Raw genomic sequence first — 23,811 nt, 5'->3', positions numbered from 1 at the left:
GTGGGGGCGGGGGGCGGGGGACGTCCGGGAGCTGGAGGCCCAGCCGTGACCATGTAAGGAAGCCGGGACCCGCTGGGATAAGGCTGGAGGGGGGACGGGGGGGGGGTGAGAACGGGAGAACCCGGGGTGGGGGCCTGTAAGGGAGGGAGGGCCCCGGCCCACCCAGGCCCAGCCTGCCTGCCTGCTGCGCAGACGGCCACACCCCAGCCTTGGCCTCAGCTGTAGGGAGCCCCAGGCGGCCAGAGTCGGAGTAAGAGAAGTGGCTCTTCCAGAAAAAGCCCGGGATCCTCTGCTCAGTGAGACTCTTGGACACGGACTGAGGCCCCCAAGCCCACCTCCCCCCATCCCCAAAGTTAGTACCTTGAGTCCTAGACAGAACTCCTCTCCCACCCCCTGCTATTCCCAGAAGATTGCTCTAGACAGAATTTTGGAGTTGGAGGCGGTGGTGATGTTCTAAGGATCTGTCAGGTCCCAGGTTCAGAGATCTTTCCTAAGAGACTGTGACAATGACATAAACAGAGATCCCAAAAGGCACACAAACTGGATACAACGAAATCTCCGAGAGACAGAGATGATGAACCCATCCACAGACTCTAAGCCATAGAGTTGGAAACAGACATACAGACACAGGTAAACAGAACTTGAGGCCCAAGTCCCACGCAGACTCAGGAGAAATGCTTCCAGGCAGCCAGACCTTAGCCAACTGTCCCCTGCACCGAGATGACCCAGACCTGTCCCCCAAGAGCCTTTTCCCAAGATACTGATGAATATAGAGAAGAAAGCAAGACAGACTCCGGCCACAAAGGAACAAGAGGCTTCCCTGGACTGAGAAATCAAGTTGGAAATGAGAAACTAGAGATAGGTGTGGACAGACACAGCAGTGGAGCAGACAGACTGTGGGTCTCAACTCAGACACAGGTCGACTGAGCAGTGGAATGGCAACTCGGGGGCTTTTAAAAAAATAGATGCGGGGGGAGGGGGCTCCGCTGGAAAGGAGAGGACATACGTATCCTTATGGCTGATATGCGTTGTATGGCAGAAACCAACACAGCATTGTAAAGCAATTATCCACTAATTAAAAATAAATTAAAAAAAATACTGATGCCCAAGGCACTCTCCCCTCAGTCCAATTCAGTTAGAAAGGGCCTGGGCATCACCACTTTTAAAAAAGTTTTCTGGGAAATTCCCTGGTGGTCCAGTGGTTAGGACTCCAAGCTTCCGCTGCAGGGGGCACAGATTGGACCTCTCGTCAGGGAACTGAGATCCCACGAGCCGTGCCAGGCAGCCAAAAAGAAAGAAAGAAAGAAAAGCTGGAGAGAGAAATGAGTAAGTCCTTAAATAAATATTTATATATTCCATTAAAAAAAAAGCTCTCTGGGTGATTGTAAAGGACATCATGAGAACAAAGACCTGGATACTCTCAGAGGCAGCAAGGGGCCCCGTCGGCTTCCCAGAAGTTAGTGGACAGCCCCAGTCCAGGCCCTGTCCTCAAAGTCAGGGGTCAACGCCACCTAAGTGGTCAATGATCTGGGAGCCAGGTTGATGGAGACCCTGCCTGGGCAAACAAAGCAATGCCAGCCTAGGGTTCCAGCTCCCTCTGGGCATGACTAGTGGCCTCAGGGACTATAGGTCTCCCCTCAGAACAGCAGGACACTTGGTCCAAGAGATGAGAATGGACCCAGAGACAGAAGGTCCACGATAGGTGATGGGTGATGAAACGATAGTGCCAAGGTCTTGGACATCCATCCCCACCCACACATCCCCTCAGCCCCGATCCAGGTCTGTGTCCAGCTGTGTGGCTGTCTGAGCAATGAAGTAGCCTGAGCAGGAAGCAGGCTTCCCCTGGGGCCCAAAACCACATCCTCAGGAGCAGCCTGGCAACTGCAGCATATCCCAGGGATCCAGGAACATACACATTGTTATTTATTAAACTCCTGCATGCCAGGGGTGGTCTGTACTGAGACACAATTGTTGTTGTTTAATTGCTAAGTCATGTCGGACTCTCTACAAGCTCCACCAGGGTCCTCTGTCCATGGGATTTCCCAGGCAAGAATACTGGAGTGGGCTCTCATTTCCTTCTCCAGGGGATCTTCCAGACCCCAGGACTGAACCTGCGTCTCCTGCACGAGCAGCAGGTTCTTTACCACTGTGCCGCCAGGGAAGCCCACTGAGACACAGACACCTGGACACAACCCTGCTGGATGGGTTAAGATGTGCGGGTACTCCCACAGGAAAGGAAGCAGAGACACCACACAACAGGGGGAGCCGACTCCAAAGCTTTTAATTTCAACTCCATAAAGCTGGGCCAGGCCAGGTGCCTGGGGCCCTGGGCTGTTCTCCACCTCAAGGGCCCCATGCCCAGACCCTGGCCTTGGCTTCTCACTCCTGAGTCTTCAGAAACCTGGGCTCCAGGTCCATCCTCTCATGGGCCCTCGACAGTGACTCCTTCTGCTCAGCCTCCTCTCGTTGAGAGAGATCTCCTCCTAGCTAACTCATCCCTGGGTCTCCTCCCAGGGTACATCAGTCTAGGTTGGGACCTTTGCCCCCCGATTCCACCCCCATCACCACAGCCAGTAAGGCCTCAGTCAGGGGCCCAGCCTCCTCGCCGGCTGCTTCCACAAGCCCCACCAGAGCCAGGGCCCGCTTCCGGGGGCACTGCCCCGGTCCCAGGGTCCAGCGTGCGCAGTGGGCAGCCAGCCGTGGCCGGCCCAGGCGGAACACCTCCCCCACTGACTCTGGGCCACCCTGGGGTCCCAGGTGGATGCGGCCCACGGCTTCTTCCAGCTCCTCCTCCAGCCCTGGCAGCAGGAAACGGCCAGCGGCCTCCAGAGCCTCCTCGGCTTCGGAGCCCAGCAGGGGCTGGCCTGGCGGAGGGACAGGCCCCAGGGCGGCCCCACAGCCCCGGCAGCCATGCAGGTGATGCAGGATGGGCCAGGCCGCGCTGGGTGACAGGCCTCGGAGGGGCACTAGGTCCATCTGGGCTTCGGCAAAGCTGCCAGCCAGCAGGGCCCGGAAGAAGGGGGAGGCAGTGGCTGAGGCGGCTCGCTGGGCAGGGAGCCGGAGGCCTGAGTCCAGCAGGAAGTGGAGGTCGGGAGCTGGCATGGGGGCTGGGCCCAGCAAAGGTTCATAGAGGCAAGGGGAGGGTGGGTCTAGGTCCAAGGGGATTGCAGGTAGGACAGCTGGGCTCCCCGTGGGAGACACCAGGCCTTGGAGGCAGGAAAGGGAATCTGCGGCAAAAAAGAGGAAGAGCGGGTGCGGAGCGGGTCGGGTAAGCGCCGAGAGGAGGAGCCGGAGGCCGCCCTGGTCCAGAAGTAGCCGCCGCCACAGAGAGGGCTTCCTTTGAGGGAAAACGAGAATCTTTAGAAGCTGGAAAAGGGCAGCGCTGGAGAACAGCAATCTTGCGCCCCCTGCCCCTGCGAGGTACCCACGTCTCCCTCACCGACAGATGAAGGGCAGGGTCAGGGCGCAGGCCACACGGTCCTCCGGGCTCCCAGAGAGCAGCAGGTGGGTGAGGGCCCCCACTCCGAAGGGCGACTCAGCTTGCACTGTCAGGTTCTGCAGCAGCATTTCACCTGCGCGGGCGGGCGGAGCAGGTCAGGTTGGCAGCTGGGGTGGGGGTAGGGGTGGGCAAGAGAGGCCCCTGGGTCCCCGAGAGGAAGGAGCGGGTGACCTCGGGGCAAGGCAGAGGGTGATGACCGCAGGCCCTGGAGGGATGGCAACCCAACACTAGGAACTGGAAGGTTAAGGGCCAGAACAGGAAGTGGGATGGTCAGGGAATGACTCTGGGCCCTCAAGGGCCAAAACAGGGCACAGAGGATTGGGCAGTCCCTGGCAGGGTTGCAAGGGGACTTTCAGAGGATGTGAGCCTGGGAAGACGTCGTGCCTGAGCTGCCCAGTGGAGTCAAGGACAGTGCAGAAGTTAGGAATACGGGGAAATAAGAAGAGACTGAGGAAGGAGAGGCAGATTCTAAACTGTTTGGGCCAAGCCTGGTGCTGGGGTCCCTGGGCCCCAATACACAGTCAGAGGTTGAAGAACTATGTGCGGGGGCAATGGAGAAGAGAATCCTTCCCGGCCGCCACTTGGTGGCTGTTGTTCCCAGGGATGGCGGTGAGAGAGCAGGTGAGGCGCAGTGGGAAGGGAAGGGTGAGAAGGGCGCAGGACCCACGCAGGACCCACCCAGCTCCCGGTGCTGGTGCTGGCTGCGGCGGGCTGGCCGCGTGCGCAGCGCCGGCCAGTCGTCGGGGGCGACGCCGAGCACCAGCCAGGCGCGCAGTAGCGCCGCCCCGTAGCTGCGCACGAAGGCCTCCAGGCAGGCGGGGTTGCAGGTGAGCCGCGCCAGGATGCGCAGCGCGCGGGGGCTCGGCGGGCCCGGCGCGCCCGTCACGTAGGCCAGCAGGCCGCACAGGGCCGGGCCGGTCACCAGCGCCCCGCTGGGGTCGGGAGCCTGGGAGAAGCGCGACAGCAACAGCAGCGCCGGCCCCTCGCGGCCCCAGGGCTCCTCGGCGGCAGAGGCGGTGGGGCTGCGGCCAGGCGGGCGCAGGGCGCGGGGCGTCCGCAGCGAGGTGGGGCTGGTCAGATCTGTCGGTTCCGGCGGCGGCGGACAGCACTCCGGGGACCAGTCGGGAGAGATGTCTCCCGGGCCTGCAGCATAACCCTCGGAGATCAGCCAGGACCTGCAGTGGGGAGAAAGGATATGGAACCTAGAGCCGAGGGGAGGGAGCAGGTCAAACGAGCGGTACTCCAAGAGGAGACTGAGGCCAGAAGAGAAGGCAGCCTGAGGGGGACAGGGGAAAAAGGGAATCCCAACACCCACCCACCCAGCCCCCATCCAGCAATTCCTGACTGCCTATTGGCTAGTGTATGCTAAGAGCGTTTCAGGTACTACAGAGAAGCAAAAGCAAAAAAAGATCAAGACCTTCTAGAGTTTCTATTCAGCGTGGTGTGAAGTGATATGCGTGGAGAAAAAATAAAACGGAACAGAAACACAGGGTGGGGGGCTGAGCTTTCCAGGTGGTAAGGAAAGAGCTGATGTTTTAAATCAAGTCCCCATGAATATAAGATCTAATCAAGGCATCTCAGAGGAGTGCCCTGGGCACAAGGAACAGTAACCAAAGAGGCCCAGCACGCGGGCATGCTCGCACGCAGGCTAAGCCCCTTCAGTCGTGTCTCTTTGCGACACTATGGGCCACAGCCTGCCAGGCTCCTCTGTCCATGGGATTCTCCAGGTGAGAATATTGGAGTGGTTGGCCACGCCCTCCTCCAGGGGATCTTCCTGAGGGATTGAACCCAGGTGTCTTGCATCTCTTGCACTGGCAGGTGGGTTGTTTATCACTGTGCCATCTGCAGAGAGCCAAGGTCAAACAAAGGTGGCTCCAAGAGAGAAGAGGTGTATTTGGGGTCTGGAAGGCAGCCATGTTCAGTGAGAACAAGGTATTAGGAGTCAGAATCAAAGTCTTACAAAGACAGAATGGGTGGGGGCAGGGTGAGTGAGGGTAGTGAAGAGGCCTCACCCCACAGCATCAGGTGGGAACTCACTGGAGGCTTCGGAAGCTTCCAGCCTCTGCCCGCTCTGGGGTCCTCTCCTCAGGGAAGTCCCAGGAAGCAGCTTCTCTTCCCTCTTCTTCCTCATCACCAGCCTCACCACACAGCTGCCCAGCCAGGAGAGGTACCAATCCCAGAGCTTGAAGCCGGCCCAGGGCCCCTGTATCATACAAGAAGCCCACAAGGGCAGCCACCACACGAGGGTGCCAGGCGCTGGCACGGGGATCCCGCAGCAAGCCCATCAACAGCTCCAACCCCCCAGCATCTCGCAGCCGGGCCCGGTTGATAGCCTCCCGGCACAGCAGACACACAGCCCGCACCAGCGGCTGCTGGGAGGCTGGGCTTGCCCCGTTGAGGCCCCGGCGCCGCCGGAGTTCACCCAACAGCACCTCCACGCCCCCAGCATTGCCCAGGGCAGGCCGCACCAGGCCCTGGGCGCACAAGTTGGCGAGGATCAAGATGGTAGCCTCACGCACGGCTCTTTTGGGATGGGAGGCCAGGCCAACCAGTGGGCCGAGTCCCCCACCCAGACTGAGCTGCTCAGCACAGGCCCGGGAGCAGCCTCGACTCAGCTCCAGGAGGGCACGGACCAAGGCCAAGGTCAGTGCAGGATCTGGCGCTGCAGCCAGAAGTTCAGCCAGTGGGCGCACCGCTCCCTGCTGGGCCAGGGCCAGGCGGTGCTGGGGTGAGTCTGCCAGGTTGCGGAGGGCACGGACCACACTCTGGCGGCACTGGGAGTCCTGGAAGGCCGTCAGGCTCTCCACGAGCAGGGGAACAGCACCTTGGGGTGAGGGAGGAGATGGAGGGTGAGTGAGGACAGACCCCCGCCCCCCCATCCCTTCTTTCATCCCCAAGCCCCAGCTGGCTCCACCCTCAAAGCATGCTCACCAGCACAGTGGATGTCCCCGCAGCTCTCAGGTTCCATGGCTAAGTTCCCCAGAGCACGGGCGGTTCGGTTCTGGATGCTGTCTGTCTTCACACACTGAAGAATAGTCACTGCAAGAGAGTTTGGCCTCTTGAGGGTTCTACTCCTTCTTGTCTCTCTCCTTAATCACCTCAAGAATGTGGCCTCAGGACAGGGAGCTCAGGGCCGGTGCACTGGGATGACCCTGAGGGATGGGATGGGGAGGGAGGTGGGAGGGGGGTTCAGGATGGGGGACGCATGTACATCCATGGCTGATTCATGTCAATGTATGGCAAAAACCACTACAATACTATAAAGTAATTAGCCTCCAATTAAAATAAGTAAATTTTTTTAAAAAGAATGTGGCCTCAGAGAGTCAGGGAAGGCCTCCAGAATAGGCCTAACACTTGCGGGATCTGGAAGGTTCGATAGGTAGGTGTTTGCTAGGTGGATGGTGGATGGGAGTGTTAAGGGACATTTCGGGTTTGGTAGCACCATTTGCAAAGGCCCAAAAATGAGATCTAGTGTTTATGTTATGACTTCACGAAGCGCCTTGTCAGGTCAAGAGATGAAGACTTGAATGTGAGGGCACTGGGAGCCATACAGGGTTCTAAGAATGGACATGACATGATCTAAATTGGCAGTCACGAGGAGAATGGATTACAGGGGGAAACGGTAAGGCAGAGGGAGCAACCCAGAAGCTGTCGCAACAGCAAGAAGATGGGCTGACCCAGATACCAGCACAGCCCGGCACAGTCTCTGGGCATGTGATGGAAGAAGGCAAGGCAGTGGCATGGATTCAGGAGATATTTAAAGTACAGAACAGTGAATGAATGATGGGGTTATACACTAACAACAAAATGTGTATTTATTGAGGACTTAATGCGCCAGGCCCCTTGTCAAATACATTATGGTCCAGATACATTTTATGAAAACTGAAAATAATATTTTACTTTATCAAAAAAAATAAAGATTTTATTAAAATAGGCCTAAGTTTATAGCTGGCAGGCAATGAAGAAGAACGCTGTGTTCACAATGTTGCCACTAGAAGGCGCCAATTTAGCCGGTAAACAGAAAAGCTTGCTATCTTCTGGGTTTGTTCTTATTTGAAAAACTGAAATGAAGATAATGCACAATATTATAAAAGTTGTGTGCTCTGTTGCTCAGTTGTGTCTGACTCCTTGTGACCCCAGGGACTGCAGCCTGACAGGCTCCTCTGTGCATGGGATTTTCCAGGCAAGAATACTAGAGTGGGTGGCTAGTTCCTCCTCCAGGGGATTTTCCGGGCCTAGGGATTGAACACACATCTCCTGCATTTGGGAGGCAGATTCTTTACCACTGAGCCACCTGAGAAGCACTATTGTATAAGTTACAAATGTACACTGTATAAGTTACAGATGTACAATATCAGTTCAGTTCAGTATAGTGATTCCCAAATTTTAAAGGTTACATTCCATTTGTAGTTATAACACTGGCTTAGGATTTGTTCTAGTTTTTGGCTGTGCCTGCCTGGAGGCTTGCAGTTCCGACCAGGTATGGAACCTGGGTCCCAGCAGTGAAAGCACCAAGTCCTAACCATTAGACCACCAGGGATTTCCAGGATTTGTTCTTAACGTGCTAGTTTTTAATAACTGGGAGTACCAGTTGAGTATCTGTGCTCCGTCTTTGTATTTTATTTTCTCCCTATTCCAATTTTTTAAGGTAGTTATTATTACCCCATTTTACAATCCTAGTCTCTGATGGGTCTAGCTGACTGCAGAGCCCACTTTCTGAAGCACTACACCTGAAGTCTAGCTCATCAAATGGGATTTCAGAGCTCTGCACAAGGCTAGACCCAGCAGGCACTGAGTGCCTGCTATGAACATGAAGACTAAGAATCATTTCAAAGTCACCAAATAACCTCTTGGCCTCCATTATCACTTCATGGGAAATAGATGGGGAAACAGCATCAGACTTTATTTTCGGGGGCTCCAAAAATCACTGCAGATGGTGACTGCAGCCATGAAATTAAAAGACGCTTACTCCTTGGAAGAAAAGTTATGACCAACCTAGATAGCATATTCAAAAGCAGAGACATTACTTTGCCGACTAAGGTTCATCTAGTCAAGGCTATGGTTTTTCCAGTAGTCATGTATGGATGTGAGAGTTGGACTATGAAGAAAGCTGAGCGCCGAAGAATTGATGCTTTTGAACTGTGGTGTTGGAGAAGACTCTTGAGAGTCCCTTGGACTGCAAGGAGATCCAACCAGTCGATTCTGAAGATCAGTCCTGGGATTTCTTTGGAAGGAATGATGCTAAAGCTGAAACTCCAGTACTTTGGCCACCTCATGCGAAGAGTTGACTCATTGGAAAAGACTCTGATGCTGGGAGGGATTGGGGGCAGGAGGAGAAGGGGACGACCGAGGATGAGATGGCTGGATGGCATCACTGACTCGATGGACGTGAGTCTGAGTGAACTCTGGGAGTTGGTGATGGACAGGGAACCCTGGTGTGCTGCGATTCATGGGGTCGCAAAGAGTCGGACACGACTGAGCGACTGAACTGAACTGAACTGAGCCCAGATGCGAGAGAGGTGATCCTTAAGCAATACTCAGGTAATTAGCTGTAATTATCGGATCTAGGAGGGCTAGCATATAATTTCTAGAAAGAGAAGTGACGTCACGTATCTCGACAACAAGAAAACTGAGGGCGCTGCGCCGTCCTAAAGCACAATCCTTCAGGTTGCAGCACAAAGAACTCGAGACTCCGCCCAGGTCCAGACAGAGGTATGGGTGGAAACCTTCTAGGAAGTGAGGGCGGAGCACTTACCCAATGGGAGAATGCCTCCGAGTCTGCGCACTTCAGCTCGGCACGCCCCTTCAGTACAGCAGTTGGCTAGGATGCTGAGCGCCAAGTCCAGCGTCTTGCGCAGGCGCGCTGGCGGCGAGGGTGTCGCTGGTGACGCAGAAGAGGGGGCGGAGCCCGGCGAAGGGGCGGGGCCAGAAGAAGCCGCTGACTCGACCGACGAGGGGGCGGAGCCTGCGCCACCCTGGGACGGGGCGGGACCCGCTGCAGCCGCTCGCCGTAGCAGCGCGAGAAGGGGGCGGAGCCCGCCGCGTGCCCGGAAGCGCTCTATTCCCCCGGCTGCCTTGACGTGGCGCGTACGGAGGGCTAAGAGCGCACGGCCCAAGGGTGTCTCGCTGGTAGCTGTGTCCTTTCCCCCACCTAGACCCTCCCCGGCCGCCGCCGTGAGCTGCGCGAGGCAGAACGAGAGCGAGTCCGTGGGGGTTGACTTCGCAGCCGCCATCTTGGCTCAGGCTTAAGGCTCCGCCCCTCTCCTCGCAGCTCGTCCAAGGGAGCGGAACTGGAAAAGAGGGGCGTGGCCAGGCAACGCCTCTCTGACGCTTTTTAAATAGCGCCGCCGCTGTTCTGCAGGTTGGAAGTTGTAGTTCTCGATCCTGGTGCTCTGACTTGCACAGTCGCAGAAAAAAATGTGGAGAGTAGTGGTTATCTATCTAATCGTTGTGCGAAACCTAGAGGCGCGTGCGGTGCATGCTGGGATATGTAGTCTGCGCCAAGTTTAACACGTCTAGCTTAGGATCGATGGGAAACTAAAGGGCCTCAGGTGGACCAGTACCTCCGACCTTGGAGTCTCAGTAAGGTGCTACTCCAGGTGACGTGTCTACTCCGCCCCCAGCGTGTCCTTGGCAACGACAGCTCGCTTTGCCGCCCCCCAGCCGTGGCCGGGGCACTGAAGTCTGCGCCGATGGGGTCTGAACCTCGAGCCAAAAGGAAAGTGTCAAGTTCCTGATAGCGCCTGCAGATGGGACCACTTGCTCCGCCAGGTGAACGAGAGGGTTAAACCCACAGAGACCGTTTGCTGCCACTTCCTAGAATGGCACGAGCTAGTGGACATTTCCGTTTCCGGTGCCGGATTCCTGGGTCCCGAGAGTCTTCAGCTCTGGTTGTGCTTGTGAGTTGAGTGATTGGTATCTAGGAAACGGGACGCTCTTCCGGCTATGGAGTAGCGGGCTCCAGAAACGGCAAGGGAGGACTCCGACGGCGCCGCGCAGCGGGGGAACCGGTTGTCTGGATCCCAGAAAATCCCAAGGTCCGCTTTTTGCGGAGTTCTTTCACGCAAGCGGCCCTTGGTGTCGCCGGGGCAGCCGGCCGCCTGGGAAATGATGCTGGGCCTGCGGTACCTAGGTAGGTCAGTCTCTGGCCCTGGGGAGACAGAAACTCCTGCCAAGACCAACTCTCCTGCGGTCCCTGGAGCCTTCGAGTGCCAGCAGTGTGGATTGACTACCTCCCCGATCTCAATCCACCAAAGCAGCCACGGCGGTGATAAACCCTACTGCTGTCTCCAGTGTAGCAAAAGCTTCCGACGGGGCTCAGATCTGGTTAAGCAGCACGGGGTACACACCGGCGAGAAACCGTCCCCCTGTCCCCAGTGTGACTGTTGCTTCAGCCTGAGCTCTAACCTCATGCGACACCGTCACTCTCACTCAGGCCTCCGGCCTCATAAGTGTCTGGAGTGCGAGGAGCCTGTTATTGGCCGCAGCTCGGACACCGGCGGGGCCACATGGGCGAGAAGCCTGACAGTTGTGGCGAATGTGGCAAGACTTCCTGTGTTAGCTTCAGCCTGATTCAGCACCAGCGCACGCGCACGTGGGAGAAGCCCTACAGCTGCGGGGGACTGCTGCAAGCGCTTCAGCCTCAGCTCCAACCTGGCGCAGCACCAGCGCTCCCACACCTGTGAGAAGCCCTGCCTCTGTGTCTGGTGTGGTGACCGCTTTGGGTGCAGCTCTTATCTGCTCAAGCACCAGCGATCGCACGCGGAGGAGGAGCGAGAACTTCACCCGCAGCTCCGACTGCCTAAGGCACCGACTCACCTACAGTGGAGAGTGACCCTTCAAGTGTCCTGAGTGTGGGCGTGGCTTTAAAGAGCGCACCCAGTTCACCAAGCACCAGCAAGTCCATGTGGGCGAACGACCCCACGCCTGCCCAGAATGTGGCAAAACCTCTCCCACAAATCCAAGCTTCTTAAATACAGTGCTCGCACACAGGCAAGAAACAAGTGCACCAAACTCAGCTGCAGCAAGAGTTTTGTAGACAGTTCAAATCTGCTGCCGCACCAACACTCCTGGGCCAAAAACCTTGGGCTTTGAGCCAGTGTGACAGGAGCTTCCGCCAGAGCTCTCCCCTGCTCATCCACCGGGTGGCGCACCGCGGAGAGAAGCCCTCTGTCTGCTTGGGGCAAGGCCTTTGCCCCCAGCTCCATACCTGGGCCAGCACAGCGGACGCACCAGGGTGGCAGCCCCTGCCAACACCCCTGGCTTAAGTTGTAGCCCAAACTTCAGCTCTGACTTTGGTGCAGTCCTTCAGGAGACTGAGGGGACCAGAATTTCTCAGCAGGCCTCTTCTGCTCCTCTGGGGCTGCTGATGTGTGGGCTGAATCAGGGAAGCCCAGGCTGGAGTAATTGGGACAGAAAAGTGGGGTTGGGCATGTTCTCTGAGGCCCTGGAGATGGGACTCGAGCGGGAGGGAGAGTTTGGGGATGGACTGAACTGGCCAGGTTGCTTTAAGATGCAAAGCACCTTTGGCAGCCGCTGATCAGATCCCTTCACAGGTCCAGGGAGTGAGGGGGCAAATTACACAGGAGTTGTGGCCCCCTCCGCTCAGGAGAATGGGGCCAGATGCCAGGCAAACCCCCCGTGAGGAAGACAGTGGAGAAGGAGGAGGTCAGGGAGGGCCTCACCCCCAGAGGGGACCAGAAGGAAGGGTGTGTCCTAGCACAGGGCTCAGAGAGGTTGAACTGGGGACCATTAGGTGAGCTCAGGGGTGTATGATCCCTTTGAAAGACAGCTGTCTACGAAGTGAAGCTGGTGGGGCCCAGGACCAAAGCAACAGACCAGGAAGCTTGGTGGCATTTCTAGGCGGGCAAAAGACCAGAGGTTGGTCATCTGCCCCTTCCTCTCCTTTAGCCTCTTCCCTCCAAGGTTTCCCAGGTTCTTTCTCTGACCCGTCAAAGAGGAGGAAATGATGACAATCTAGTGTGCCCAGACACTGGGGACTGCGCACAGCACTGTAGTCTGACCACTGGGGTGGGCTGCCTATGTAAACAAATGTGTTTCTGTTGGTAAAACAGTCTGTGGGAGCCAGAGGGAGGCGTCTCGAAGCACAGCACGATGTGCGCCCAGAGCAGAGGCTAAGCTGTGGGGCTCTGCTCTCCTCCTTGTAGCCGGCAGTATTCCTGGGAGGGGCACAGAACGTAGCCCTTTTGAGGTTGGGGGAGGCCTAGTGCCTGCCCCAAGGAATCATGAGACCCATGCCTCTGGTGCCTTGTCCCGAAATCTTGCCTCTTAGCAGCTCGGTGCTTGTAGAACCGTACCACAGAGAATAAGGGCCAAAGGGAAGGGATGTGAGCTTCTAGCACAGAGTATCTCTTCCTAACTGCATGACCTTGGACAAGTCTGCCTCTTCTGAGCTTCAGTTTCTTCATTTGTAAAACTGACGGTGATGGTTGCCTCCCAGGACGGTAGTAAGCTCCCATGGGATCACTGACTTGAAACACCTGGGTCAAGGAGGTAACTCGGCAAAACTCGGCTGCCAACTCTGCTTCCAGCCGAGCACCCTGTCACTGGGGGTGTCAGTCTGCAGGCATCACACCAGCGCACTTTTTGCCTCCTCCCGAAGGTTACAGAAATGAGGGAGATAGCCCCAGCCCCAGGGTAGTGTGGTGTCATGAAGGAGATGGACTCGAACCCAGTGCTGGCGCTGGAGAAAGGGCGTCACCTGCAGCGAGTCTAAGAGTCTTCATGAAGGTGCATCTAATGGATGCCACTTGCCTCCTCAATCTGGGTCTGTGATGAAGGGAAGGGTTCTGGAATGTTCCCTGTTGCCGACAGCATTTCAAAGAGCACAAGCCAGGGTTTGATCGAGAGGCCTGAGCCGGGCACATCCATAGTGAGCACTCAATAAATGGATGTTATGATCAGCTCCTGTTTTTCTCTTACTCGTGACCTTGAGGCTTCAGCTTCCTCAAATCTGGATTCTGTTCTCTGCAAAATCGTAGGTGCAGATGGTCGTGAGGTTCATGGAGGAGATGGGCATGGGAGGGGGATCTGTTTGCAAAATCCCTTTCTGTCAACTGAAGCTGGTTCTCACTTTAATGTAAGTAGCCCTGCGCTCCATCCTCTCAGTTGTAGAAACGTTCTGCCTGGAGCAGGAAGGCAGACTGGACCTTGGAAACAGGAACTGGGGTTTATTCAGCGTTCACTGTGCCCTGAGCTGGGAGGGAGGCAGTGATAATGCCCAGGCATGTCACCAGTGTTCAGGGCAGAGACGGCAAACACGTTAGCTTTGGCCTTCATGGTGTGTTTGTGTGTGTGTGTGTGAACTATTGAGCCAACTTTGTGTGTGTGTGTGTGTGTGTGTGTGTGTGTGGACACATACGCGCACTTTTGCAGCGTGAGGGATCTTAGTTCCCTGACCAGGGATCGAACCCATGCCCTCAGCAGGGAAAGCAGGAAGTCCTAATCATTGGACCGCCAGTGAATCCCCAGGAGCCAACATATAAATCGGGAGACTTCACATCACAATCTAGCTATCTGGTTTGGGGAGAGGGGAGAGGATCAGAAAATTCAGCAACACTGGTTCTCTCCAGCAACAGCTATTGACAGGGCCGAGTAATGTCTGCCTGGGACATGGACAGTCCACACTGCTCCCTGTATCCCTGAATCAGTGTGTTTCATTTGTATTACTTGCCTAACTGCTACAGAAAGGCATTTGGGGGTGACCTACATTTTCATGAGTGACCAAGACTCTTCATGCAGTGGAGGCAGTTTCTCTTTTTTGTCACCCCTTCCTGCCCCCTCCCCCAATCATTTTTTTCTCCTCTTCCCTCCTCCGCTGAATCCCCTGTCTCCCCATCTGAGATATTACCCTCCAATATTGACACTCCTTTCCATATCTGCGAGGGAGTAGGTACAGAGCTTACAGATTCGGCAAGGCAAGGCAAACCCTTGTGCCTTGGTCAGAGGGGGAGTACTGGACCCTGGGAGCCTCGGGGGAGTTGCCCCTGCAGACATCCCTGGAAAGGCTATTTTGGGAAGCAAGAAAGTGTGGAGACACCCAGTGGGCTCAGAGGGAGGGGGAGTCAGTAATACCATTTCCCCTGGGCTGGCTCTGCTTCTGCTTAGTTCTGAACATGAGCTCGGACTCCATCCAGTTCTGTCTCTGATCTCATCCACTCCTGGAACCCAGGTTCCACCTCTGAGCCTGATGGGCGGTACAGAGGCTGGTGCTATGTACTGGGTGTGCCATAGCCTGGCAGCGAGTCCCGCCCACCTAGAAGCTCCACAGTGGCTGGTTAAGTGCTTTGGACATGCACTAGGGATGGGAACAGCACCGCAGCCCCAAGCCACAACCCCTCCCTCCCTCCCTTAGCTAGTCACACTCCGGGAGGACAGGAACTCCATGTCTGCTGAGTCCCCGCATCCCAGATGGGACAGGGGCAGATCAACTTTAGGAAGGGCTGATCACTGCCCAGGTGATTTGCCGATTTTCTTCCGTAGGATTCAGGATACCCTGGCCCTTTCTCTTATTTCCTCCCAGTTCAAAATGCTAACATCGCTCTATATTCTTAAATAATGTGTATTTTCTAAAAACAAGGACATTATCAAAGTCTGGAAATTATCCATGCTCCGGTACTATCATCTAATGAACGGACCTTATTACACCAGTGATCCCAGTAATAGACTGTATAGCAAATGAAACAAAAGCGCGCGATTGGGACGCCCAGGAGAGCGAGCCCTGGCCAAGGTGATATGGCTTAACGTGGGGCGGTGACATCTAAAAATCTCTCGCTTGAGGAAAAACCGCTCCTAGCCGTTTCCTTTCACATTCTAATTAGGGGCTGGGATGCCGTTTCTCCGCGATTCTTTGTGTTGCGTTCATTGCTCTGACCGTTTCAGCCGGTCTTGGGAAGGTTGGGGGACAGGTGGGGCGTTTTGGGGGGAGGTGCTAAGCAAGCAGGGCGGCCGTGGGTGGAGCGCCCCCTGCCGGAAGCTGAGTAAGGATGCCCGAGGCCCTCCGCATCCGGGTCTCGGGGTCTTTGGGGCTAGGTGGTCAACGCACCTCGTTTTCCCGGGGCACCTTGCGGACTACATTTCCCAGCAGGCCCGGCGGAGGCTGCCGGCCTTGAGAGTTGGCGGCGTGCCTTGCAGCCTTTGCTTCCCGCTCCCCTCGGGGTTCTGCCATGTGGAGTGGGGGCCCTTGCTACGCAGCGGGTGGCTTTCCTTGAGCTGGGGTCGAACAACCCTAACTCATTGCACCCTCGGGAGTCATGCAGGAGACACACGTGGGTGCGGGGTCTCCGTGAATAAGAGCTGGCGACGATCAGCCTCTCCGGCAGCCGCCTCTTCCCAGAGCAGGGGGGCGATTCTGAACACTCGCCTCCGCCGAGCCCCATTGATGCGGCGGGCCTTGAGCCCCGAAAGCACATGGGTGTTATCAGAGGCGGGACGAGCACCTCCACGGCCCTTTTCAGCTTCCAACCCTCCATTCTCTTCCTGGAGTCTAGTTATTCCATTAGCTCATCTCCCAGTAGTCCCTCAAGCAACTCCAGCTACACCCGTCTTATAATCCGGGCATCTACTACCCAGCTACCCCCGCCTTATAATCCGGGCATCTACTACCGGTCCAGATGTTCAAGCTGGTTTTAGAAAAGGCAGAGGAACCAGAGATCAAATTGCCAACATCTGCTGGGTCATGGAAAAAGCAAGAGAGTTCCAGAAAAACATCTATTTCTGCTTTATTGACTATGCCAAAGCCTTTGACTGTGTGGATCACAATAAACTGTGGAAAATTCGGAAAGAGATGAGAATACCAGACCACCTGACCTGCCTCTTGAGGAATATGTATGCAGGTTAGGAAGCAGCAGTTAGAACTGGACATGGAACAACAGACTGGTTCCAAATCGGGAAAGGAGTACGTCAAGGCTGTATATTATCACCCTGCTTATTTAACTTCTATGCAGAGTACATCATGAGAAACGCAGGACTGAAAGAAACACAAGGTGGAATCAAGATTGCAGGGAGAATATCAGTCACCTCAGCTATGCAGATGACACCACCCTTATGGCAGAAAGTGAAGAGCTAAAAAGCCTCTTGATGAAAGTGAAAGAGGAGAGGAAAAAAGCTGGCTTAAAGCTCAACATTCAGAAAACGAAGATCATGGTATCTGGTCCCATCACTTCATGGCAAATAGATGGGGAAACAGTGGAAACAGTGTCAGACTTGATTGTTTTGGGCTCCAAAATCACTGCAGATGGTGACTGCAGCCATGAAATTAAAAGACGCTTACTCCTTGGAAGAAAAGTTATGATCAACCTAGATAGCATATTCAAAAGCACAGACGTTACTTTGCTGACTAAGGTCCGCTAGTCAAGGCTATAGTTTTTCCAGTAGTCGTGTATGGATGTGAGAGTTGGACTGTGAAGAAGGCTGAGCGCCGAAGAATTGATGCTTTTGAACTGTAGTGTTGGAGAAGACTCTTGAGAGTCCCTTGGACTGCAAGGAGATCCAACCAGTCCATTCTGAAGTAGATCAGCCATGGGATTTCTGCTGAAGCTGAAACTCCAGTACTTTGGCCACCTCATGCGAAGACTTGACTGAACTGAGAAGTTAAAGATTTAAGGAACGTTGTAAAGTTAGCATATTTTACTATAGCTTATCAGTTCAGTTCAGTCACTCAGTCGTGTCCGACTCTTTGCGATCCCATGAATTGCAGCACGCCAGGCCTCCCTGTCCATCACCATCTCCCGGAGTTCACTCAGACTCATGTCCATCGAGTCCGTGATGCCATCCAGCCATCTCATCCTGGGTCGTCCCCTTCTCCTCCTGCCCCCAATTTCTCCCAGCATCAGAGTCTTTTCCAGTGAGTCAACATCTTGATTCCACCTTGTGTTTCTTTCAGTCCAGCGTTTCTCATGATGTACTCTGCATAGAAGTTAAATAAGCAGGGTGATAATATACAGCCTTGACGTACTCCTTTCCCGATTTGGAACCAGTCTGTTGTTCCATGTCCAGTTCTAACTGCTGCTTCCTAACCTGCATACATATTCCTCAAGAGGCAGGTCAGGTGGTCTGGTATTCTCATCTCTTTCCGAATTTTCCACAGTTTATTGTGATCCACACAGTCAAAGGCTTTGGCATAGTCAATAAAGCAGAAATAGATGTTTTTCTGGAACTCTCTTGCTTTTTCCATGACCCAGCAGATGTTGGCAATTTGATCTCTGGTTCCTCTGCCTTTTCTAAAACCAGCTGGAACATCAGGGAGTTCACGGTTCATGTATTGCTGAAGTCTGGCTTGGAAAATTTTGAGCATTACTTTACTAGCATGTGAGATGAGTGCAATTGTGCAGTAGTTTGAGCATTCTTTGGCATTGCCTTTCTTTGGGATTGGAATGAAAACTGACCTTTTCCAGTCCTGTGGCCACTGCTGAGTTTTCCAAACTTGCTGGCATACTGAGTGCAGCACTTTCACAGCATCATCTTTCAGGATTTGAAACAGCTCAACTGGAATTCCATCACCTCCACTTGCTTTGTTCATAGTGATGCTTTCTAAGGCCCACTTGACTTCACATTCCAGGATGTCTGGCTCTAGGTGAGTGATCACACCATCGTGATTATCTGGGTCATGAAGATCTTTTTTGTACAGTTCTTCTGTGTATTCTTGCCACCTCGTCTTAATATCTTCTGCTTCTGTTAGGTCCATACCATTTCTGTCCTTTATCGAGCCCATCTTTGCATGAAATGTTCCCTTGGTATCTCTAATTTTCTTGAAGAGATCTCTAGTCTTTCCCATTCTGTTCTTTTCCTCTGTTTCTTTGCATTGATTGCTGAGGAAGGCTTTCTTATCTCTTCTTGCTATTCTCTGGAACTCTGCCTTCAGATGCTTATATCTTTCCTTTTCTCCTTTGCTTTTCGCCTCTCTTCTTTTCACAGCTATTTGTAAGGCCTCCCCAGATAGCCATCTTGCTTTTTTGCATTTCTTTTCCATGGGGATGGTCTTGATCCCTGTCTCCTGTACAATGTCACGAACCTCATTCCATAGTTCATCAGGCACTCTATCTATCAGATCTAGACCCTTAAATCTATTTCTCACTTCCACTGTATAATCATAAGGGATTTGATTTAGGTCATACCTGAATGGTCTAGCGGTTTTCCCTACTTTCTTCAATTTAAGTCTGAATTTGGCAATAAGGAGTTCATGATCTGAGCCACAGTCAGCTCCTGGTCTTGTTTCTGTTGACTGTATAGAGCTTCTCCATCTTTGGCTGCAAAGAATATAATCAATCTGATTTCGGTGTTGACCATCTGGTGATGTCCATGTGTAGAGTCTTCATAGCAAACACTATAGCTTATAGAAGTTAGGAATTTTTAGAGACACTATAGCTAGAAGCATTTTTAAGAGATAGTGAGCTCAGGATGTTAGGGGCAAACAAGGCTTAGGAAGATAAGTAGTAAACTGAGGAATGTAGCATGAGTAACAATGTAATCACAAGTTAACTATAGGACACATTAGAAGAGGTAGATAATAGATGATAAGGCTGATTCTGAGAGAATCATTGAAGCAGGAACTCTGTTTGAAGAGCAACAATGATTTATGGAGACAATAAATCTGAAAGAGGGGAACTGAGAATGTCAAACCTCTGGCCTAATGTTTTTGTAAAAGTATAAAAGAGAATCTTAAACTTGGAATAAACAGGCAGTCCATAGAAAAATGAGAGGATGTCTCATTCGCTGACACCGTTCAGCTCTTCAGGTTGAATCCCTGGCTGCTGGAGTTGGACTCCGGCAGATGCTTACTCCTTGGAAGGAAAGTTTTGACCAACTTAGATAGCATATTAAAAAGCAGAGACATTACTTTGCCAACAAAGGTCCGTCTAGTCAAGGCTATGGTTTTTCCAGTGGTCATGTATGGATGTGAGAGTTGGAATATAAAGAAAGCTGAACGCCGAAGAATTGATGCTTTTGAACTGTGGTGTTGGAGAAGACTCTTGAGAGTCCCTTGGACTGCAAGGAGATCCAACCAGTCCATCTTAAAGGAGATCAGCCCTGGGTGTTCATTGGAAGGACTGATGTTGAGGCTAAAACTCCAATATTTTGGCCACCTGATGCAAAGAGCTGACTCATTGGAAAAGACCTTGATGCTGGGAAAGACTGAAGGCAGGAGGAGAAGGGCACGATAGAGGGTGAGATGGTTGGATGGCATCATCGACTCAATGGACATGGGTTTGGGAGGACTCCAGGAGTTGGTGATGGACAGGGAGGCCTGGCGTGCTGCGGTTCACGGGGTCACAGAGTCGGACATGACTGAGCGACTGAACTGAACTGAACTGAACTACTGTTTCTAACATCTCCAGCCGGGTACCACCTTCACCCACCACACCCCTCACACCGACCTAAACACCCGCCTTCTGTCAGGACCCGCTTTCTCAACTTTCCACAAGGCCACTGGGTACCCTCAGCCGGGAGACAACCATTTAGATTTAGACTATTTGGTGAAGTTAAATTTTATCATCATGTGGCATTGAATCCAGCTACTGAGAGCTGTGCACACCCGAGTTCAGGACCATGATCTTAGTTTCTTAATACCCTGGACCTGTGGCTCAGAAGGGAAGCACTGCAGTGAGGGCCAACAGATACCCCTTTAGTTCAAAGGTTCTCAACCTTATGTGTGTGTTAGTCGCTCAGCTGTGTCCAGTTCTTTGCGACCCATGGTCTCCCATCAGCCTCCTCTGTCCATGGGATTTCCCAGGCAATAATACTGGAGTGGGTTACCATTTCCTTCTCCAGGGGATCGTCCCGACCCAGGGATCGAACATGGGTCTCTGCACTGTGGGCAGATTCTTTACGGTCTGAGTCACCTGTGTGTCATTGTGATCGCTTGGTGCAATGTACGCAAAAGAATTTTGCACAACTTCTGGGTAATTCTATTGTGCAGCCAGAGTTGAGGCCACTGCTTTATCTCCTAGGGCAGATGGGTGGGGCCTGGGATGGCCAGAAGCACTGGGCCAGGCACCTCCAGCTGGGAGCAGCCACCCTTTATCCCAGTGTGGCTCACAAATCACTGTTCACATTTTGTAGGTGTCCCAGGCTGTGCGAAAAGGAAGCTCTGCCCTGTAGTAAGAAATATATTTGACAGCTTTACGTAAGGCAATTGGGAGGAAGGCCAAGTGGGAAACAAACTAATCCCAGCAAGGGGGAAGGAAAGCCTGAGCTAGATGGGGAATGTAATGAGTTTGTCAAAAAGTTCAATCAGTTTTTTCTGTAAGATGGTACAGAAAAACCCTAATGACCTTTTGGCCAACCCAATAGGAGGAGACAGCTGGGATAGTCACAAAGTAACGGATTAAGGTGGCTAACTAGATCAAAGTTCTTGCAAACCTGTAACACTTTTTATTGTCGGAAGAGCTGACTGCACTGGCTATGTCCCTGCTGACTCAGGAGCATTCCCAGCGCTGCTGAGCTTTACCTAGGGCTCCTAAGACCATGAACAGACTAGGGTCATCAAGCTAGGCTCAGGCTCAGACATGAGCAAATTGAACTGCAGCCATTCATATTTTTATAAGAACATCTGCCTTATGAAGACCAAAGGCCCTTGCCTACATGGGGCATCAGCTATGCTCCTGACAATGATTCCTATGTGAGCTTCAAAAAATAAGCTCTGTGCATGTTGTGAAGATGCTCATTTCAGCATTTTCTATAGTAGTGACATATTTCAATAATAAAAGAGATGAATAAAATGTGGTCTTTTAAATAAAAGAATTGTATGTAGCCATTAAAATATCGTGATGAAAGAATATGAATGAGCCAGAAAATGTTCACGAGTTAAAAAAACAGAGTGCACAAGGACTTCCCTGGTGGGGAAGATTCTGTGCTCCGAATGCAGGGGACTCAGGTTTGATCCCTGGTGAGAAAAGTAGATCCCACAGGCCACAACTAAAGATCCCACATGCAGCAAGGAAGAGTAAAGATTCCTAGGGCTGCTACTAAGACCTGGTACAGCCGAATTAAAAATAAAAGGAGTGCACATATTCTTTTTGGAGAGCAAACTTGGACTCATCTTTTGCTTGGGGTGGTTTTCTCTTGTTCAGTAGCTAAACTGTGATTGTAGAGTAGTCTAAATATGCAGGTGTGTTGGCAAAGCCTGAATAAACATGCTGAGTGCTAAACCTGCTGAAGAAAATGCAGAGGTATTAGTCTTAGAATTGGTGGAATTATGGACAAAAGGAAGTTTCTATTTCAAAAGTGTCCTAATGAAACAGGCATTTGTAGCAGAGGAATTAGGAGGAAACTCTCTTGAGCCAGACCCTTTGGGTCCCAGTTCTGGGATTTATCATAGGAATGACCCACTGGCAAGGTTAAGATCTTTCAGTGCCTCAGTTTAGTCATCTGTAAAGTGGGAAAGCCTCTCTCTCGGTTAATTGTCAGAACAGCCCCTGGCCCATAGTAAGTACTCACTACTTTATTTTATTACTTAAAAAAATACATATTTATTTATTTGGCTGAGCCGGACATGGGATCTTTGATCTTTGTTGCACTTGTGGTACATGTGGTACATTTTATTTTTTTTAGCTGCGGCGTGTGTAATCTTTATTTGCAGCACGCGAACTCTTAGTTGTGGCATGTGGGATCTAGATCTCTCACTCTGCATCGAGCCCCTCCCCCCTGCATGGGAAATGTGAAAGCTTAGCCACTGGACCACTATGGAAGTCCCGAGGTCTAACATCATTTTGAGATCGAAAAGGAACAACTTCTCTCTGGTCTCTCAAACTTCACAGTTTACAGAAGGATTTAGAGAGGCGGTAGGCAAAGGTAAGTTACTGAAAACCGTGTCTTCTTGGTATGGACAAACATAATATTAAACGATGTCTCAACATCAGTGATAAATGACTTCCCTTATGTTTTATACAAATTATTTGTTGGTTTTCCTAACAATGTGCTGTTAGCATAAAAAAAAAATGTCCAGTTAGCCGGTGAGAATTCAGACTGCACAGAAATGCTTCATTGCATTGCCCATCGCATTTCCAGGCTTACTAGCCAAGCCCCTGATTCCTCTTTCTCCCGTAGCTCTGCAGCTGCAACTCAAGTGCCTTCAGGCACCACATCCTTTTTATTTTATTGATTTATTGTTTTGGCTGCGCTGGGTCTTCAGAGTGGTGCTCGGGCTTTCTCTAGTTGCAGTGCTCAGGGGCTTCTCTAGTTGTGAGGTGTGGGCTTAGTTGCCCTACAGCATGCAGGATCTTAGTTCTCCAACCAGGGATCGAACCCATGTCCCCTGCATTGGAAGGCAGATTCTTGACCACTCGACCACCAGGGAAGTCCCCAACCTTTTTGTTCTACTCAGGGAGGATTTCTCAAGTCCATCCTTTCCTTGCTGTTGCCAGTACTACTACCTTACATGCCTATTGTTGTCATCACCTGCCCGGATTATTGCAGAAGACTCCTCATCAGCCTCCCCTGCCTCTAGTCCTTGCGTTCTGGTTCATCATCTGTATAATCCACCAATGATAGTGCTCCCTTAAACCCCAGGCTCCAACATCAAATCTGATGTCACTCCCCTGCTTCAAAGCATCTGTGTCCTAAGCCCCACCCCCAGCGTGGCCTGCACAAGAGTCAAATGCTCCAGCACGAACATCAGAGATCCTCACCCTAGCTCTGCCCCATCTCTGCAGCTTTGCTGGCTATGGCTTTTCATGCTTTTGTACTTATTTTATTTCTGACTTCCCAGAATGCCCTTCCCCCTTTTCTATCACCTGAAGTCCTAATTATATGAGCCCCAGCTCCACTGAAAATTTTCCCAAACTCTCCTATCGCAGATGTGGCGTCTGCTTCAGCGGCATTAGGGATCATCACGACATCAGGTCACTTGTGTGACTCCCCCAGAGTCTCTGGCCTAGTGTGTGACACAGTAGGAGCTCAATAAATATTAACTGAATCAAGGAATCACTTCTGGTTGCTCAGGTTTTTTAATGCTAAGACTCAGGTTCTTTCTCTCTTTTTCACTGGCTGCACTGGGTCTTAGTTGTGGCAGGCAGGATCTGTTTAACTGTGGCACATGAACTCTCAGTTGTGGCAAATCAAACCTGTAGAATGTAGAATCCAGCTCCCCAATCGGGGCTCAAACTCAAGCCCCCTGCATTGGAAGCTCACAGTCTTAGCCACTGGACCACCAGATAAGTCCCCAAACTCAGATTCTTTTATCCTTGTCTTCTTTCCAATGTGGACACACTTGGGCAAGTTAACCAAAGTGACCAAGGAAGTGACCACACCCAATTTAAGTCTTCCCAGTGGCTTTGCCGGCCAGTCAATGAGAT

The 23,811-nt window shown here is 52.5% G+C and overlaps 1 protein-coding gene across 1 annotated transcript; it reads right to left on the bottom strand.

Moving 5' to 3' along the window:
• Positions 2,261-13,417, bottom strand: ARMC5 (armadillo repeat containing 5). Its single transcript, XM_018040562.1, has 6 exons — positions 9,255-13,417; positions 6,431-6,538; positions 5,537-6,323; positions 4,178-4,674; positions 3,440-3,572; positions 2,261-3,337 (listed from the first exon to the last, which is right to left on the bottom strand). The coding sequence occupies exons 1-6, from the start codon at positions 9,730-9,732 to the stop codon at positions 2,521-2,523; spliced, it is 2,820 nt and encodes a 939-aa protein (XP_017896051.1). The 5' UTR covers positions 9,733-13,417; the 3' UTR covers positions 2,261-2,520.

This window comes from Capra hircus, chromosome 25, assembly GCF_001704415.2.
Source record: "Capra hircus breed San Clemente chromosome 25, ASM170441v1, whole genome shotgun sequence".
NCBI lineage: Eukaryota > Metazoa > Chordata > Mammalia > Artiodactyla > Bovidae > Capra > Capra hircus.
This window is presented reverse-complemented; position numbering and strand designations above follow the sequence as displayed.